The following is a 19,403-nucleotide window of genomic DNA, read 5'->3' as shown; positions in this document are numbered from 1 at the left end:
CCAGTTGAAGTTTCCTTACTTCTGTGATGCTGTAAAACATTAATAAGCGATAGTCCATGGACATAAAAGATGCATGAGAAGGCAAGAGCAATATACACAACATACACAACAACAGTCACAGTAGTGTCACAATAGTCTAGGGGCTTATATTAGAGCATGGGGTAATATAGAAAAAACCCAATGACCAGATGGCCCTCGATGAACAAACACTTGGCAACAGTGGGAAAGAAAAACTCCCTTTTAACAGGAATAAGCCTCCAGCAGAACCAGTTTAACGGGAGGGGCAGCCATACACAGAGACCAGCTGGGGATGTCTAATTAGACTAGTGTTACTAACAGACAGTGATCAGTGCCACTGAACTAATTTGCCAGTACAAATCAAACAATAACTATACCTACAGGCTAAAGCCAATGCGCAAGTACCTTACAGCACAATGACCAGTGATGGGAATAACGGTGTTACAAGTAACGGCGTTACTAACGGCGTTACTTTTTTCAGTAATGAGTAATCTAACTAATTACTCTTCCTATCGTTACAACGCCGTTACAGTTACTAACAAGAAAATGCGGTCCGTTACTATTTTTCAACAAACAGACGGTTGAAGCTGTGTTCAGCTTACCGCATCTTATATCAGTTGCACGGATGTAGCTGTAAGTAATCTGGACGCTACAGCTTTAAGCAGCTGCGCGCTCCCGCGGACGGTAATCACGATCACTGTCTAGCACAACAGCTGGAGCTCAGGGGGCAAAACAATCGCATGAGTGCTGCTGTTTGACTGAGGAAGAATAAAGTAGTCGTGGTAAGCCAATCACACGATCACTTAAAGACAAAGCAACAAGGTGATATATACCAGTTTATAAACTGTGTTGATAGGCCACGTAAAACCAGAGTCATGATAAACAATATATACACGGCGTTTTTTCCTCAATAGTTTCGCCACATTAGCGCTAGCAAGCACTCTCTGCTTATGAGCAAAAAAACAAAACAAAACAAAACAAAACAGGGGAAGTTTTAGGAGTGACGGCGAGAGAGAGAGAGAGAGGGAGAGAAAGACAGCAGAAAGAGAGAGTGAGTTTTGAGATGTGAGAGATTTGTGACGTTTAGCGTGTTTAGAGTGTGTAGTTAATGTGTTGTCTTGTGTAGTTAGTGTGTAGTGTTGTGGATAGTGTTGTGTTGATACACCTGCTGCTGTCAGACCTGCAGGTATCGGGCTGTGATGTTCTCCTTTATAGTGGACAGAAATTATTGTTTTGGAGTGGCACAAATAATTTGTGTGGCATCTTAACAGCTGATTGTTCTGTAAATAGTTTGAAATGGTTATTTTAAAAAAGGGTAAAAGGTAAATGGATGCAAATAACTTTGTTGTTTGCAAAACTTGTGCATAGGATTTTAAAATTGACAATTAATATTTGCATTTGAAGTTATGAAATATGATTCATTAAAGATGTTTATGGTTGTCACAGTAAAAATATAACTTTTTCTACTCGGATTTTATGGTTTTTGTCTGATTTTAGATCAATTGTGTTAATACAGTATGTCAAAATGAAAACATAACTGTAAATTCAGACATGTGAGGTTGTGCTGAAAAGAATGATACCAAACAAGGCAAAGTAAATCGTTTTTAAAGGTAAAATCCGCAAAACAGCGAGGTGAAAGGTGAACCACGTTATAACGAGGGACCACTGTAATTTTGAAGGTAAGTCACAACATACCCTTCATACATACTAATGTATAGAAACCCTCACCAGCAATCGTTCATTTTTTGTGTGGCTTTTTTCACGGTTTGTTAACATGCTGTGTAGGTGTGGACATAACTGGAAACATCTGTGACTGTTGTTCATCTGTAGTTTGAATGCTGAACATTTGCCTGTTTAAAGAATAAGACCAGTCACTATACAGAGATGTGCTTCTGAATGTGGACGATGTGTCTTATGCTGCAGTGATGCAGTTCTGCTTGTGTTGAGTGATGCAAACAACCGATCGATCTAAACTCTTTAAATGTCAATCACGTGGTTACCGGCTACCGGCGAAAATAATGGAAGAAATCGGGACGGTAAGCCAATTTCTGTCTTAGCGCATTTGCGCCGCTGTGTGTTTTTGTGGTCTTCTTTTGCGGCTAATTCAGTGAATTTTGGTCTGATCGTGGTGAAACTTGGTGTGTGGAGTCAGTGATAGGTCTGGGAGCTAACCAGCCTATCTTTAACTGGTTACATGAAGTCTGAAGAATTTCTGGTTCGGACTTCTGCGCATTTACGTAACTGCTCGTTTAATCGCGGCTTATTTTCGGTGTGTTTGGTGGTTGTAGAAATGGTTTATATGACATTTTAGCTGAGATTCTGAGGTTTCTGTGGATACCAAACATGTCTGGACTTATATTTCTCAACCCGCGTTATAACCGATTAAACGTGATCTCCTCCTTTTTGGCCCCGGTATCGGGGCGTGGGGCTTAAGTGGTTAAACGTCAAAATCTATCATTAGATTTTTGTGACACAACAGTGGTGAGTGTTCCCACCTTCTGCTCTTTTGGAACTTAACGCAATCTTTCCGTTTTGAGTTTTGGACATGATTTTGGAGTATATCTTCGCAGTAGCGATTTACCGCAAAGTAAAGCTACCGGAAATGTACAACCCCACATCCGGCCTCAAACCAGGAAGTTAGCATTTTCTCGTGCACATAGTCAATTGAGTTGGATATAAAAATTAACATTTTTTAAAATGAGTTGCCAGTGTTCTCAGTTGTATTGACCGACCACTGCTAATGTAACGGAGTTAAAAATACATCTGAAAAACATGCACTTACCTGGTCTTAATTATTATTTTAAGTGTGAATTTTATCATTTTTGTTGTATTTTATTTTGAAAACCCAGAAACCGGATCTCACTCTAGCGTTTAGAAGCTGCTAAGGCTTCCGCTCCTCACAGCGCGCGTTTGCACTGTGAGAGTAAGTTCTGTAATGAAAGGCTCTGGCATTTTTTATGGTTTCTGGTGTCGCATGTTACTGTGTAACCGAAACAAAGGCTGGTTGCTGTTAAACAGTGTTTCTGCCGTATTTATGCTCTTTGGCAGTAAGCTTTTGTCGGCCCCCTAGTGGTTGCTGCGCATAGCAGGAAATGTGTTTGGACTTGCTGTTTTTCTGTGCTTTTTGTGATGTTGTTTTACATTGTAGGAGCTACAATTGCAGAATAAACCGTGAAAAGCCAACCTTTCTGAGCGTCTGTGATTCATGAAGAACGGAAGCGTTACACTAACACTGACAGATGCAATCAAACAGTGGGCTATACTTGAATGCATTTGTCTTATTTAATATTGGCCTTTGATATAGAGATTCCTATGTCCATCTTTCCATCATCTTGGTCCTTGTGGACAACAAATCCAAACCACGGAAGAGTCATTCTGCCTTCTGCGTTCCTGATAATAAGCCATGAAATCAAAACAGTCAGCTCATGTTCCCGTTCTAATTTTTTTAATTGTTGTCTGGGAGAAACAGACACATGGATTTGTTACCAGATGGACAAGTCTTAGAACTACCTGTAATAACAGATGGAGTGTGGGTGGCTGCTGAAAGGTGTGTTGGCACGGGGAATAGGAGTTCATCCACAGCTGGTGTAACCAGCCAGAACTGTAAAAATCCTCAGAAGCTAGCAATAAGCCAGTTGTCATACAAATATTTCATGTAGATAAGTTCACCAACATATCCAGAAAACACAACTCGTATGCCTTATGTTCAACAAGCATTGAAATGAATGGAACCCAGGAGTGTTATCCAAAATCACTCTTTTAGTACGTCAGCCAACCAATATGTCATAAAAATACTGAACAAAGATCAGTTAATAAAAATAATAAATCAAATGGTTAATAAATATACGGGACCTCTGTATTAAACCCAAAGGTCTTTTAGGGCAGTAGAAAATGTTCCTTTGTTCCCGAGACTAAATAAATGAAACATGTACTTGTAAATTTCAATTTAGATATATTGAGTTTGTCCTAAGAATTCTGTAAAACAACTATCCATCTGAGGCCGGCACACCTGGATATAAAGTACCATGTGCAAGGCTGGGGGTAGAAGAGGAGGGGCGCTGTTTCATATTACATGTGTTCATCATATGTTCTCCAGAAAGCATCCCCTGCAGCTATTGTTAAACTAGTGACTGAATACGTAACAGTAGAGGAGAGTGGAATCAAGCTGACAAATCCATTCCTCATACCATGCTAAACTTTAACATAACCTACATGTATGCTAGCACGCAACTTCCTGCCTAATAACTGACAAGGGTAGTGACTTAAATTTACATTTCCAGGTCATTTTTGCACTTTGGGTGCACAATGATGCAATAGATGAGCAGTCTACATGATAGGTCCTTCAGCTGGCAGAGAAATGGATTCACCTCAATGATAGATGGCCTCCATTTGCACACCTGATAAAATCCTACTGTAAAATGTTATCATCTCCTCTGAAGTGGATGGTGCCAGGGTAGATCAATTTAATGTCATCTCTTTGACTAAATTCCAGGACTGCTGTACATAGATTTCCAATAAAAACAGAAAAGAAGATGGAAAAGCATGAGGACATTACTGAGTGAGGAATGTCTCAGACTCCTGAAATATGTCTTGCTAATCAAAAATGGCAGTGCTTCCAATGGCCACTTGGAGACTGCCTCCTTTGTTAAAATCGCCATCTTTTTAACATTAGGTACGTTTACAGCCCGTTACTAAAACGGGTTAACCCTCTATGGATAGCTTCCCTCCTTGAACGGTACTATGGGTCAATTTTTTTATAAGTCATCTTTTTGGATACTTGAGTTAAGGACATGACCAGTTACAGCTGTAGCGAGTTTGTGTGAATAAGCCTCACGTTCACTAAGTGGAGAAATGCTGTTGTTTGTGGCTTCTGATTTCTGCTTCTGCTTTGCTGAATGTAATTCTAGTATTTCATGAATTTCTTACTTTGCAGTAGCAGGTATGTGTCTTTGTGTGCTGCACACATTTGTTAACCAAACTGAAACTACTTTTTCAGGAATGCAAGTAAGTAACTGTAATTTGGCATCTTAATCAAATGATAATAATGTACTTTATAATTTTTTCTTTATTCTTAACAATAAATTTGAAAATTCATTTATAACAACAGTTCTATTTTAGCACTGAAATATATCATTTTGATTAAAGAACTTGCATATTGTGCATATTGATGGATTAAACATCACAGAAAAAACGATCAGTGCTGTTAATTTAGGGCATCTGTGCCATAAACCTTGGATTAGGTGTAGTTGTAGATTTATTAAGCACCGCTTGGAATACATTTGGAATGTGCAGTAAGTTTAGAACATGAGCATAAACATGTGTGAGCTATTAAAATCCACAAAATTGGCGTAAATAAATTCACCACAATGCAGGAAAGTAGGTGCCTGTTGTTTAATGGAGTGCAATCAATGAGTAAATAGGTAGAAACTGGTGACATCAATCATAAAAGGTTCATTTTTGGACAATTTTCCCCATCCTCCAACAAGCCTTGCAGATTCCATGCCTTTGGTTCCAGACTTTTTCCTTTCCTGTTCACACAACCTGCACAATATATGATCATTACCATATTCAATGACCATTAAATGGCAGAAATTTTGAGCACTTCACTGAAATACTTAAAAAAAATAAAGTGCATATCTGTTTTGCAATTAAGTTCTTTTAATTGTAGCGCAGTGTGAGTAAAGAGAGTCACATCATAAAGAATACAGCCCATAAAATATTAGAGCAGGTTCACAACAGTTCTCTGACAACAGTCACATGGGAAATCTGCTGACTGAGATGACAGTTATTGGGGCTAAAGTGCTGTCAAAGGCAGACAGGCGCTAACAGAAAGGACCGCTGAAACAACAGAGCTTTCTAAACCTTCAAAAGCAACTTTACACGTGTTTTATGAGTGAATTTATTCTGCTAGGTTTGTTTGGTCTTAAACCAATTGCCATGATTAATGACAAATGCAAATAAAACTGTCTCTTAACACTCTGGGCATCTTTACACTGGTACCTCATACATCAAACATTTCTTGGCAAAAACTCAGGAAAAAAAAATCTAATTTGTACCGTTCTGTTCCAGTAAACATTATGTGCTCCTGCACTGCCATGAGATTATCGATAAGCATGACTCAACACAGAGCTCGCAGAGGGATCAGATTTATTTCAAGGAAACAGTCACAGCTGATTTGAATCTTAATACGAATTCTTAAAAGAGTCTTTCGTGACAGTTCAACTGCATTCAAAGCACCATCTTTATGCTAATTGCTACTAAAAAAGTTGATGCAAAGATCAACCTCATAACTCTCATATCTGCTATCATATGCATTATGCATTTCATACATTGGCACTAGAAGAGCTGACTAGTAGTCATCCAGGATTAAATGAGAATGTAATTCATTACGGTACTATGATAATGAATCCCACGCTCCAAGCAATAAGACATTACCGTTTTAAAAAGTAACAAGTAATAAGTAATAACACCGGAGGAGCCTGAACGAGAACAGAAAGAAGCTGAAAAATCTGCAAATTCACCTGTTCAACCTCGGCTTTTTGAGGTATTACAATATTTTTTAAATATTTTATTCTTTTATTCTTATTATCTCTTATATATTACTAAAACTCATTTTAAAAACTGAATCTAAGGTCAGATCATTACCTTTGAGACAGCACAAAGCATAACTGAGCATAAATAACATCATTTTTTTCTTTTGTGTTTGCAGTAATTTTCCTTAAGTTTTTCACATGAATTTGGTTCAACCAGGATCAGCCCAACTAAACCCAAACAGAACAATCGAAGGCTTCTATCATTAAAATTCCTCATCCCCATCACCAAGCCATGATATGATATTATATGCAAAATAATTTGCATCTTTACTTCTGTCCAATCATTTATCCTTTTAACAATGAGTCACGGGTCAGTGTTATTGAATCAGTTCCAAATATACGCAACAGCAATTCAGCTAACTTTGTTAATGATCATACCATAAGGTGGCCTCTTTATTAGGCAGATACCTGCAGGGGTGAAAAACAAAGACAAACTGAATAGCCACACGACTCAATCCCCACAGTCTCCTGTGTCAAAATGACCATAAATAATCAGCTGGTACAAAAATGAACATAATCAACTACATACAACTGTGGATAAGTACAGATATGGTAATCTACATCCATCAGAGGTGACTAAAATGAATAACCAGTCAGTGTGTACTTTTGCTAAAACAATGTAGCACTCTGATACTACCAGTAGTGATATGTTTTGCCACACATGCTCCTGAAACCACTGACGGTGTCCAGAAAAGGACATTGGCTTCATACATAATTACAAAACCTTCTGGCAAAACCTGATCTTATCAGGAGAGATGGCATCCATCATACTTTAGATGGAGCTCTCATTTCTAGAAATGTGAACAAATGTATTAAACACCCTGAAACACGACTATCCAGAGCTGGGACCAGGAAGCAGAATTACAGTCTGATATACCGCTCTTCAGTTTTTCTCCTCCTGTCTTCTCCCCAAAAGTCCACCCCGGAGAGAGTGTGTGTGCTCACAGACCACCAAATCAAAAACCAATAACCAGCAAAGAACAATTTAAGTACATGAGTATAGTAACTCCACCAAAGGGGCTGCTCTAACATGAGGTAGCTAGCTGTAATTGATTAATATATAGGGAAATGAAGTTAGATGAAAGATGAAGAATTACTGCAGGGCTGAAAGAGACACAAACAGGGTGCTGAGCCAGGTCAGAGCAGTGTGTAATGGAACGTGCAAAAAAACGGGCAGGTTGCTGGCGGTGTAGAGCAGCAGGGAACCGTAGCTGAACTGAACACAGAGTCACAGAGTGTGGAGAACTAATACAAGAATAGTAAAGTGAAAATCTGGTGCGGAGCAGCAGAATCGGATGGGTTTTGGGCTTGAGGAGAAGAGCTGAGGAGGTGAAGGGCTGTGGACTGAGGCGCAGCAGTAAGAGAAAGGCTGCATGTGAAGCACAAACGTACTTTTACAAAAATGAATTCATTAAAATGTGCTTCCGATGCTGTTGGAGCCAACTGTGAGATCAGTTTTAAAATGCAGGCAATGAGTTCTTCACAATGACACTCCTTTTTTAACACCTTTTCTTTTTTTGGGCAATCCAATGTTATCCAAAATTAATTTGAACTTTGTAAAACTAATAAAAGCCCCACAAAATGAATCTTAAATACGTGTTTTTATCAAATTCTATTTAAAATTCAAATTTTAGAAGAAACCTAAGTACTAACTTCTTCAAGAAACAGCTTATTTGTCATTACTGCTCAGTCTGGCCAGTTTTTTGGAATTCTGGTGCCTCTAATGTCAAAATCCTCACAGTTATAATAATAATAATAATAATAATGATGATAATAACAATAATAATCTTTAAAGACCCTCAAGGTCACCTTACATTAGAAAAGCAAAATAAAAACATATGGTTTTATTTGTTTACTTTTTGTGTATAACTATAAAACTAATCAAGGTAACAATCCAGGCCAAGTTATAATGATGGCTGTGCAGTTCTGAACAGATGGGTTTTGAGACATGATTTAAAAGTAGAAAGAGAATTTATAAACCAGAGATCTGGTAGAAGTGCATTCCACAGTCTTGGGGCAGAGCAGCTACAGGCTCTGAGTCTCATGGACCTATTATTATGCCAATAGAGTTTTCAGACTGCAGGCTTACTTGTGGTTCCTAGGAGGGAGAGCCTTTGGCTATCAGAGCCCTCTACTATGTTAACAGATACTGTCTGGTGCCAGTACAGGAGCCTCCAGGGTGAAAAACATTACAGTCTATTATCAAATTATTCATATAGTTCAACATAAGCTTTGTGCTGTATTCTGTTGTTCCAAGAGTTGAAAACAAGCCTTATTGTATTGTTACTTATGGTTACATAAGCGTGTATACCTAATAAGCATCTCTTTCAGCTCACGTCACAGCTGCAGAATAATACATTTTAAATGGGTATACTAACCATCTGACTAACCATCAACACCAAGACAAACTGGAAGTGCACCACATTAAGGTTTAAGGTTTCATCATTTAATGCTGGCGATTTTATCTTATGTTAGATATTTTGCACTCTGCACTGACATCTTCACCTTTCTGCACCACTTTCTATCAGAAAAATTGTAAAATATCATTTTATCTATAGTTACAATCAAAGAGGCTACTTTCAGTTATTCCCTTATTCATGAGGGTCATCACTCCAGGTGGATCTGCATGTTTGATTTGGCACATTTGTGATGCAGGATTTCCTTGGCGACCCAACCCTAAAGGAATCTGCAACACCAAAACTTGTAAAACTTGTAAAACTTGTAAACAGCCTAACACACCTACCATAGTGCGAGAAGCAGCATACACCCTGGACAGATTGCTAGTCTTTTGCTGGGCTAACACAGAGAGACAGACAACCATTCGCACTCACATTCATGGGCAATTTAGAATCACTGATTAACCTACCCACTAAGTGCATGACTTGGACATGTCTTGGAGAGAAAAACAGCTGATTGCATATTCATTCTAAACAGTGATTTTTTTATAGATGCCAATTGATCTCACAGCTTATCTAGCAAGTTGGTCCCCCTTGAGTCTCCTGTAAAAGACCTTGGGCTTATCCACAATGTGCATGTGCAAGCAACCAAAATAAGCTACTGGGCTTCTTGACAACCTTAACGGGCCACAGACACTTTAGCGTGTGTTAATCTATTTTTAGACTTCACTTGTCAAGCACTGCTGCCGTGCTTGCCCTTACAGAACACCACAGATCCTCCACAACAAGAGGAGTCATGACATGACACAGTTTAGTTACTGTTTGTATCCACAAAAATATGTTTTAATTGGAAATTATATCTGATTGACACCAACACAGACAATAAAGACCTTTTAAGGAGGAATAAAAAAGAAGGTTAATTAACTTTTCCATCTCATACAGTGATCAGACCCCACAGGGTAAGAGGAACATCATAGGAAAAGATTTGGTATATTAGAGGAAATAGTCTCTCAACTTTGATTGAATGCAGTCCTGGAGTTTGTGTTCACCAAGTAAAAGTTTATTTCTCCCCTTTGGGTCTGGCAATCTATCAATTTCTCATTACCATCTGCCTTCTAATGCCTGTCCTGATTGTGTGATAAATCACCACATTTTGCACTTCTGATGTGCAGGGTTTTTTTTAAATGTTTTTCTATTAACTCTTTTGAAAGTTTACTCACATCATAACAACAGAGGGTGTAACAGACTGAGAATAAACATTAACAGAATCATATAAAGCAGAAGGTCTCTTCTACCTCCAAAACAGTCTCCATGAATATTTCACTGCAAAATGTGTTCTCTCCTTTTGAAACTTTATTTATTCTTCTCATCTTCTGCATTCAAATGGCAGCCTGTCAAGACCACCCTCGGGGTTCAAAATCCACACTGTTCTCTGTGTGAAATGTATTTCAGCTTTGGCTTTAAATCAAATAAATAAATATATATTTGTTTAGAAGAACAGCTCATATTTCACAGCTCTCCCACAGCATCTGTGGCATATGTGCTTACTCATAAAGTCAAAACGATGTTGTATTCCGGACCAATTTTCATATGTCTTCTGGCAGGGAACAATTCTAACTCGCGATTTGCTGTGAATTCTGAGCTGCTGACCAGCGAGATGTTATCCCCTGCAGCGCTGCGCACACACGTGTAAACACACTGAAGTGATAAAGCCTCGAGTCCAACTTTGAAATAAACACCCTTTCAAAAGAACAGCTCTTGGGATGGGTGAAGGACGTCCAGGGGATTGTTCATTCTCTGGTCCCTTTGAGGGAACGCAATGTGACACAGAGCTGGCTGAATAAACCCTATTAAGGCTTTAAAGCATGTTATACAGCAGCTACTGCTCTATATGCTGTAGAGGACATGCTCATAAATGGTCTAGAAATCATATTTTAAGGAAATATTAAATTAATTAATTCATTATTGTCATATTAAAACTTGGGTCGCAATTTGAACTCACAGAAATACCAAAATATAGGGAGTAAGGAAGGACAAACTTTCAGCTGTAGGGACTGTGAAATTCATAATTAATAATTAGTTAATAATTCATTTTCTGATTACCTAATTGTGTGGATATTTTTTGCCAGTTTCCCAGATCAAGGCTAAAGTAATCAAATGTCTTTTTCCATACTCAAACTGAGATGACATTAAAGCAAAAGCAACTAAGCAAATAATTCCCAACAGCTGTTCGACTTAATACCCCGTACAGTCTCACCAGATTAGTTACAACCACTTTGTTCTGACCTGTAAAAAAACCAAATGATGGTAACGATCCACCACTTAGGAAGGACAAAAAAAAAGTATTCGTCTTCAAATTCTTCTTGTGAACAAATGCAAAAGAAAAATGAGCATGATGTGAACTGTCTACCACGTCTGTTCATCGAAGTCTGATACACTTGATTCTTCTTGGCCTTTAAGTCTGCTCACGTACTCGCATCCAAAAACTATTAAAAACACATTACTGCGCAGATCCAAATGTGTATTAATTTACAGCTGAAACTGGCACCCAGAATATTAACAGAATTCTCTCTGTTTGAAACAAGCTTGTTCACGTGGGCCTTATTTAGCCATTGTTATGAACTTCTAAGTGATGAAACGGAAACTCACATTTGCACACATGAGCTCTGTGTGCATTCATTTATCTGCTGATTTCTTGTAGTAATGACAGTTCCAGGCAGCTTCACAGATCCCAAGATGATGTCTTCAAATATCTTTTTTTTGTCCAGACCAGCCAAAGCCAAAAAAACTGCAGATGTTTTGGTGTTTTGCTTTGAAGACTTCCAAGTGATTAGCCAGTTTAGTCAGATTTATTTGAATGCAGGTTTATTGAAAGGGATATTGCCCGAAGTGTCGCTTAATGGATTAGAAATCTGTGTGCGCAAAATATTTCCAATTTATAAAAGCTATTCAAATTTGACAGATCCTTGTAAACTAAGGACAGGCTGAGATCCTCTCTTTCAGCAATAGAGAGGAAATGTATTATTATTACTGAAATATGCATTGCTCTGTCTGTTGATGTAAAAGATAAATGACATACAGTACATGCAATTGTGCAGCTAGTGTTGTGTATAATCACTGATTTCTCTGATGTATATAATGTTTGAGCATGAGTTGTGTGCAAATGCAAAACACGCTGGAATTCACTTAATGAATGTGGATTATTAAATACCCTTAAAACCTCAAATCCCTCTATCAACTTTCACTGCAATCCAAAAACTATGAGCCAAAACTGTATGTGTAGCCTTCCATTAAAGCATACAAAAGTATCTTGAACACCTCAAAAGGTAAAAATGACCCTGCCTAGAAACATTATATATTGTTGTTTATATCACTGATCCTTCTTAAAAACATGAAAACTGTAATGTCAAAAGAATCTTTTACACACTTCTGTTTCAGATCCCACAACACATCACATGTGACCTTGATAAGAGCTGGGTGACCTTGTGTCATATGTAAACTTTAAGCGTAAACAGAGGAAAGCAGCCCTTCCACAGAGGATTAGCTCATAGGGCATAAAGTTTAGAACAAGAAGATCCCACTGTAGCAAAACAGAAACGGACTCTGAAGCAGCTCTTACTTCACTGACTACCCGGAGTAACAGGGTGACCCGTCTGACTGTGTGGTGACAGGCTAACATTATGCACTCTGTGTCTGTGTGTTTGTGTGTGGACGTCTGTCAGAGGGCCCACGAGGAACAGAGCTCTCCCATTGGTCCTCCAGTCAAGGCCAGGAGTATATGCTGACTGTGGTCAGCACAAAAAGAACAGCTGACGTGGCCCAACTGTTGACAGAACACAGGGGACAGGACTCCCTGTCAGCTCTGTGTGTGTGTGTGTGTGTGTGTGTGTGTGTGTGTGTGTGTGTGTGTGTGTGTGTGTGTGTGTGTGTGTGTGTGTGTGTGTGTGTGTGTGTTTGTGCATAAAAGAAGTGATTTTGACCAAACCAAACTCTTATGTAATACAGTTTTACAAAATTTCAGGAGAATTCAGAGACATATCTTTCCCACTCAGAAACTAAAAAGCCATAATAGGACGGAAAATCCCAGTAGGTGAAACGAGCTGCCATCATCTGTGTTGCACCAAGAGCTATTTATAGTCCCATACAAGTGATAAGCAAGTAAATATGATAATGATGTCATAGGTGAAAAAAGGCTTTATTGTATCACACACTGCACACATAAACAGCCAGGTTATTGCAGCAGAAGCAGCTTTTCTGAGCAGAACTACTTTTTGTGAAGGCAGCATTTTGAGCAGCAGCTGCAGTGTAACTGTTGGTGTCTGAACTTGTGCAGGGATCATTAAACGAGCCGTTAGACTGTAGAGCTGATCATTCACCACTGGAGATGCTGTAGTTTCACATTTACATTAAAGGCACATAGGAGGATGTAGGACGTGAAGGAAACCATGACAGCACTGTAAAATCAGAGATTTTATCATATCATATCTAATATCCCCTCAGGCAACGTTATCAATACTTTCACGGCAGCAGAAAGGCTCATCTCGAGGCTTCAAATCCAGCCTTCACTAACCAGTGAGTGAAGCCACAGTAGCAACATTCGTTTTTTATATTGTCTATGTGCAATATAAAAGTCCAAAAAGTCAGGACAATGTATTTGCAAAATTAGTCTAAATTTATACCCTTAAAAACATTTCAAAATGTTCCTACGTCAGGCTGCACAGTTGCTGGATGGTAGAAGTTATTTCAAACTAACACCACAAATGCAAATTAACAGTGAGTAGATTTCCATAATTTGCAAGGAGCAGACCACATCTACAAACCACCACTGAAAGAAAGGAGAAGAAATTATCCATAGAAACTATGACAAAGCCCATTTTAATGCATAGGTCTGATTTTCTCTTTGTGGTCAGAGTCCAGCAGCTTGTGCATTAAAGGCAAATGTAATGTAAAAATGATTAATGTGATCGATGTAGACAGCATCTGACAAAGCCGGTAGCTATTTTGGCTGACAATCACAAAAAATGTCAGAATATTGCAGCCTCAGCTGCTTTGCTTTCAAATTGTTCTTAACATTGTCTCTTTTGAGTCCTTAAACTTCAAAAGATACCTTCAAGGTATTTCATTCATTGGACAGGCTTTAAACAGAGATCATACCCTCCATACAGTATTATATTTTTAAATGAGAGCTGCATTTAGTCAGTTGCCAGCAGCTTTGATAATGAAATAATTGCTGTAGTCATTTATCACTTTCTGCTATTCTCTGTTTAATGTTTTCACACTTTATAGTCCAAGCAATTCACCACAAAACAAATTTTCAGATGACTCTGGAAAGAAATCCTTTAATGCGGGGCTGTATGCTGTGTATCTTATATCTCCTGGAAGTCAAACGTCTCAGTCAAAGCTTCGTTCATAACAGAACGAAGAGGGTTTGTGACAGAAGGGATATTGAAAAAGCTAACTCACTTGATGATAGCAAGTCTTTCAAGTAATGTGCAAGCAACTTGAAAGAATCACAAAATAAATCCAAATCGTCTTTTTCATTAAAGGTTTTTGCAAAGAATGCCCATGAAGTGGTTACTGCCCAGTTGAAGGCTACCAGCTTTTATTTCACAAGGTCTGAATAAACATGTTTGTGTAACTGTGTTGTATTCCACGTGACTTCAGTTTGGCGATGGTGGGAAGGAAAAACTCCCTTTTAACAGGAAGGAACCTCCTTGGCTCCATATTTTCATTGTTGATCAAATACAGCTGCTTGCCCATGAATTGCGCTTATTGGTTCCAATTGCACTTGCACTACAATCACGATTTCAGTTTGTTTGCTGGAGGAGGAAAATAGTGGCACAGTCTACAGCGTGGTTATGGATATTACTTTTATTTTTATTGCACAAAAGGATGAGAGTGCAATGGTAAAGTGCAAACTGCATACAGAACAGAAACAACCGCATTATCCTCATAACACAACTTCAGCTCTTTGCAAGGGTCTGCACAGACAGCATGCTAAGGCTAAGCTAACCAAGAATCCAGACTGATGATGAAGCTGAGTGAGTGCCGACCCCAGCCCAGCAGCCTGAACATCAACAGGTAACAAACTGATGAGCAGTAAGTCTGCATCCTCTGTTTCCACCTGTTCAACTGTCTATAGCACAATCTCTGTGGTGATCACTTTGAAGTCTGCGCATGCTGCTTTTTATTTTTATTTTGTACTGTTGCTTTGTGCTCATACCTAAATACTAAAGAATTGAGAATTGATAAGACAACTGATAAGGAACCTGGGTAGGGTAACTGCTCAAACAGTCAAATCAAATAAGAATGTATATGGCCCATGAAGTACATGAACAAGTAGACTGTAAAATTGCTATATTGGTGATCAATGTCTCATGTTAACTTTGCATTTCATGTATTGATTGCATAGATTCATGGAAAATTAATCAACAGTGCAACATTTATGAAAGCGAGCAGCTTGAGCACTCTGCAATAGTCCTGGATGGACCTGCTTTTTCACACATTTCCTTTCCGTGTCCAATTTGAGATAAGTGTCTCAAAGTGTGTGAAATGATTTGTGTCATGTAAGAAAGCGGTTTCACCCAGTATACCCTGATTTGTGTGAGTCCTCATTTCTCCAGATCTTTAGGTAGTAGGTGCAAAGCTAGTGTGACCAGAGACATTTAGTAAATAAGGCAGGTTGAAATAAACCAGGATTGTCCATTAAAGAAGCTGAAACCAGAGAATGTCTGGTGAGTGTTTTATATTCCTGAGTGAGAATTAATAAATACATATATTTTATTTATATGTCCATCATATTCAAACATAATGAAAAAGTCCAAATAAGGAATCTCATCAGCGGAAAGCAGTGACCTGAATGTGTAAAGCTGCTTGCTTTTGTCAATAACACAGTGCACAATAAATCCATGGGGAATCATTGTTTAGATGCAATACGATAAGAGCATCACAGCCTGATTTTGTACTTCCATCTGCTAAGCAGTTAACCCGGCATGTTTAGGCAGCTTTGATTGAACATTTCTCTCCTGATAGTGGCACTCGGCTGCTCTCCAACACAACTACGTCGTTTCCAATTGTAAAAGCCCTCCACTGTGGTGAGGAGTCCAAGTCAAATTCAAGATGTTTGCACACATTAATTCCTCATCTCACTGAGAGCCCCTGGCACAGGAAATGTATGACACACAGCATCTGACCACTCGCCTGAGGTGGAACTCTTAACTAAGCAAAGGATGCGTAAACTTGTTTCCTCACAACGCAACTACAGACGGGTCGCGCTTTTCTCTCCTGCGAAAATACAAAGAAAGTCACACCCACTGATTCAGACTTCGACCACCATGATCCGATACAGTTTGAGCTCCACACAATATCATTTTCATGGGGTTGCATATCTATTGAGCGGTGCGCCTGACGGGATCCATTACGCAATACGCGTGCACAGCTCGCACAGCCTTGTGTGAGCCTGAAATAATCCCTGACAGTGTGCACGTTACACGGACAATTAAAGAGCTGATCCGTGACAAAGTGGCAGAGAACTGGGAATTTGGTTTGGTTGTTGAGATGAAACAGACACACAGCATATCTCTCAAGCCGCGGAGCGAATAACAAGATGAGGAAAATAAACTTTGACAGCATCCTATTCAGCCAAACCAAGCACCACCCAATGCCAGATAACTTACTTTTCCTGCATGACATTCTCCTTGATGGCTCCCAGGGCGGAGTGGTTGCCCTGTTGAAGCCTGCAGGTGGCCAGGTGCCGTTGGTGCTGATCTTTTAGACAGACGTTTTCCTTGCAAAGATCCGTCACCTGGAGCTCCAGCTCCTCAATCCGGACCCTCTGCTTCTCCAGCAGCCCCTGCTGGGTCTCGATGATCTTATTCAGCTCCTTCAGATACTCCGCCGCCTTGCTGGGGTTCTCTGTCGGGTTCTCCATCTCGTAAAAGCCCCGTTGCCCGTCCATGAAGGCGATATCCACAGAAAGCAAAAGAGCAGCCCTCTCCCTCTCTCGCTCGCTCACGCGCGCACACACGCTCAGTAGTAGTAGGACCGCGCGCAGTCAGAGCCACAGTCTCCTTCGCTCCGACATGGCGTGTTTGTTGTGCAGTAGTGGCGGCGTTCGGTGCGCTGCTGTACGCTGCTACTGCCGCCGCGTCCACGAGCTCTGCGCTGCAACACTCTCTAACCTCCAGCCTGCCGCTCCGCACACGGAAAACTCTTTAACCCTTTCACGGCCGGCGGCTAAGCGCTCCGCCTGCGCTCAGCTGTCTCGCTCACACTCACTCTCACACAGTCACACACACACACACACCAAGTTTGGGTTTTGCATGTGGGTCTAATCAACAGGTAGAGCGTCGCTGCTCCTGCACACAGGTGCAAACTCACGTCACTGCATAACTGCATGTTTATTCAGGTAAAAGCGGCAGCTTCTACATCAGTCCACCTCTGTGGGATCCCAGGGTTAGTCTGATTGCAGTCTACAATCAAGATATGCTGTTCGCTTCAATAAAACAGTGAATTCAATTAAAATAAATGTATGGTGTGGTATAGTCATCATCTTGTTTTGTTTTTACCAAAAATTATCAAATAACTTCCTGGCTAACTTATCAGCGTTGCCAGCAAGATCCACCATAGATTGTATGGCTGATTGTATTATAGTAAAATTATATTTTTTTTTAAGTCACACAGCCTTCTTAGACAATATGCTAGTTTTATTACACAGTAAGGCATATTATTTGCCAGATAGTTACAAGACCCCGAAAAGAGGGAAGTTAGCGAGCTTGACGCTGGTTGTGTGATCAAAATGCTACCAATATGAACTCATTCACTACTTAATGATGCAGAGTACACTCAGAAGTAAATGTACACAGAAGTAATATGTGCAAGATAATTGTAAAGGGGGTGTTTACTCATGATAAAAGTACTCTTAAATGGCAGCAATCTTGTAACATTCACTAACTTTAAAACTAACTTTGCTCCAGAAGCCAAGCATTAAACTGAGGCAAGCTGCAAGGGAGTTGCCAGCGTTAACTTGTGTTAAAACACAGGTCTTTGTATTATGAGCTACACATTTTAGTGCACAGCTGCTTTGCTTTTTAATCCTACATTAGACTTTATTAAAGGTGGGCTATAATATAGACATTATGCTGTCTTCAGCATTAGAATATTCCTTTTAAGAGGAATCTTCCAGCACGAGAACAGGTGTTAGAGGGAAGAGAGCTCATTAGAAGAAAACCAGAATCTATTAACCCTTAGATGCACACATAATGACCCCATGGGTTGTTTTCCTTCAAAATCTTTAAAATGCAAAGTTGTAATATATTCATATTCCAGGTATTCCTCATAAAATATGTTTGTAACATGAGGCCATTTGCATTTTTATTTATTTTTTCATTAATTTAAAAAAAAATGCAGTTTTTGTTTCACTACCCCACTCTTCCACAAGTGGGGTCAAAAATGACCCCAAGCAGTTCCTATGGAATCTTCTATGAAACTTTCATTCTTAGCAACTCTGACTGACCCACTTACACTTCTGATGGATCAAGAATTAATTTTTACACAGTAACATACATGATTTATAGTCAGGGCTGCACAGAAGTGGTCCGCAGATGTGCATTCGCTGTCAAAATAAAAGTATTCTCAGAAATTCAGAGAATACACGCTTCTTTTGCGGTGGAGGAACACCAAAGTAATTGCTTACGGAGCTTGCTTCTTTGACATCTTTAAGAGTTCTAAACAAATGTCTGTCCTCCTCCAGAACATCTAATGTACGCAAATGAGCGTTCCAATTTCTTATCTGGTATGCGTCTTTTATTTTGACAGCAAATGCGCACCTGCGGACCATTTATGTGCAGCCCTGTTTATAGTTTCCTGTGCATTTCAAACATAGTCGTTTCTGATGGGTTTTTTTAATATTTAAAGTAACATGGCTGCTATGAGGCCACCTAGGATCCATGTGGACCTTGCCCTACAAATGATCCAGGACGGATGGGATGAAGAGTCCATCGGAGGCATTGACTCAGTATCTGACATCTAAGATATAGAGGACCCAGACTATTGTCCCCCCCACTGAACAAGGCCAGTCAGATACAGAGGAGTCCTCTGATGAGTCCTCTGAAGAGGAGATGGATATTGAGTCTAACAGAATGAGCCCCTCTCACTGCTCTAGCCACAATATTCTGAATTAGTCGGCCAGGCCTGGGTTGCACCTGGGTTTAGTACTTTCTCCCCAGTAAATGTATGGAAGATGTTCATGTCTGATAATTTAATAGAAGAGGTGCTGACATGCACAAAGATGGAGGCACAAAGAGTAGCCACAGACAGGGGGAAAGAGTGGAAAAATGTAATCAAACATAAGCTCCTGGCCTTCATTTGATTGACCATTCTTGCAGGAAGTGAGAAG

General features: G+C 39.6%; 1 protein-coding gene across 3 annotated transcripts in view; it reads right to left on the bottom strand.

The window, feature by feature from the left end:
* The window catches only part of iqsec1b (IQ motif and Sec7 domain ArfGEF 1b), a 287,807-nt gene extending 270,630 nt beyond the window's left edge, over nt 1-17,177 (bottom strand). For all 3 annotated transcript variants that reach the window (XM_039612111.1, XM_039612112.1, XM_039612116.1), the window contains exon 1: nt 16,684-17,177. In XM_039612111.1, coding sequence (XP_039468045.1) covers nt 16,684-16,964 — 281 coding nt within the window. In that variant the 5' untranslated portion in view covers nt 16,965-17,177. The remainder of the gene's footprint in view (nt 1-16,683) is intronic.
* Nucleotides 17,178-19,403: the final 2,226 nt, after the last annotated feature.

This window comes from Oreochromis aureus, linkage group 5 (assembly GCF_013358895.1).
Source record: "Oreochromis aureus strain Israel breed Guangdong linkage group 5, ZZ_aureus, whole genome shotgun sequence".
Lineage (NCBI taxonomy): Eukaryota > Metazoa > Chordata > Actinopteri > Cichliformes > Cichlidae > Oreochromis > Oreochromis aureus.
The sequence above is the reverse complement of the archived record's forward strand: the minus strand, read 5'-3'. Positions and strand labels throughout refer to the sequence as shown.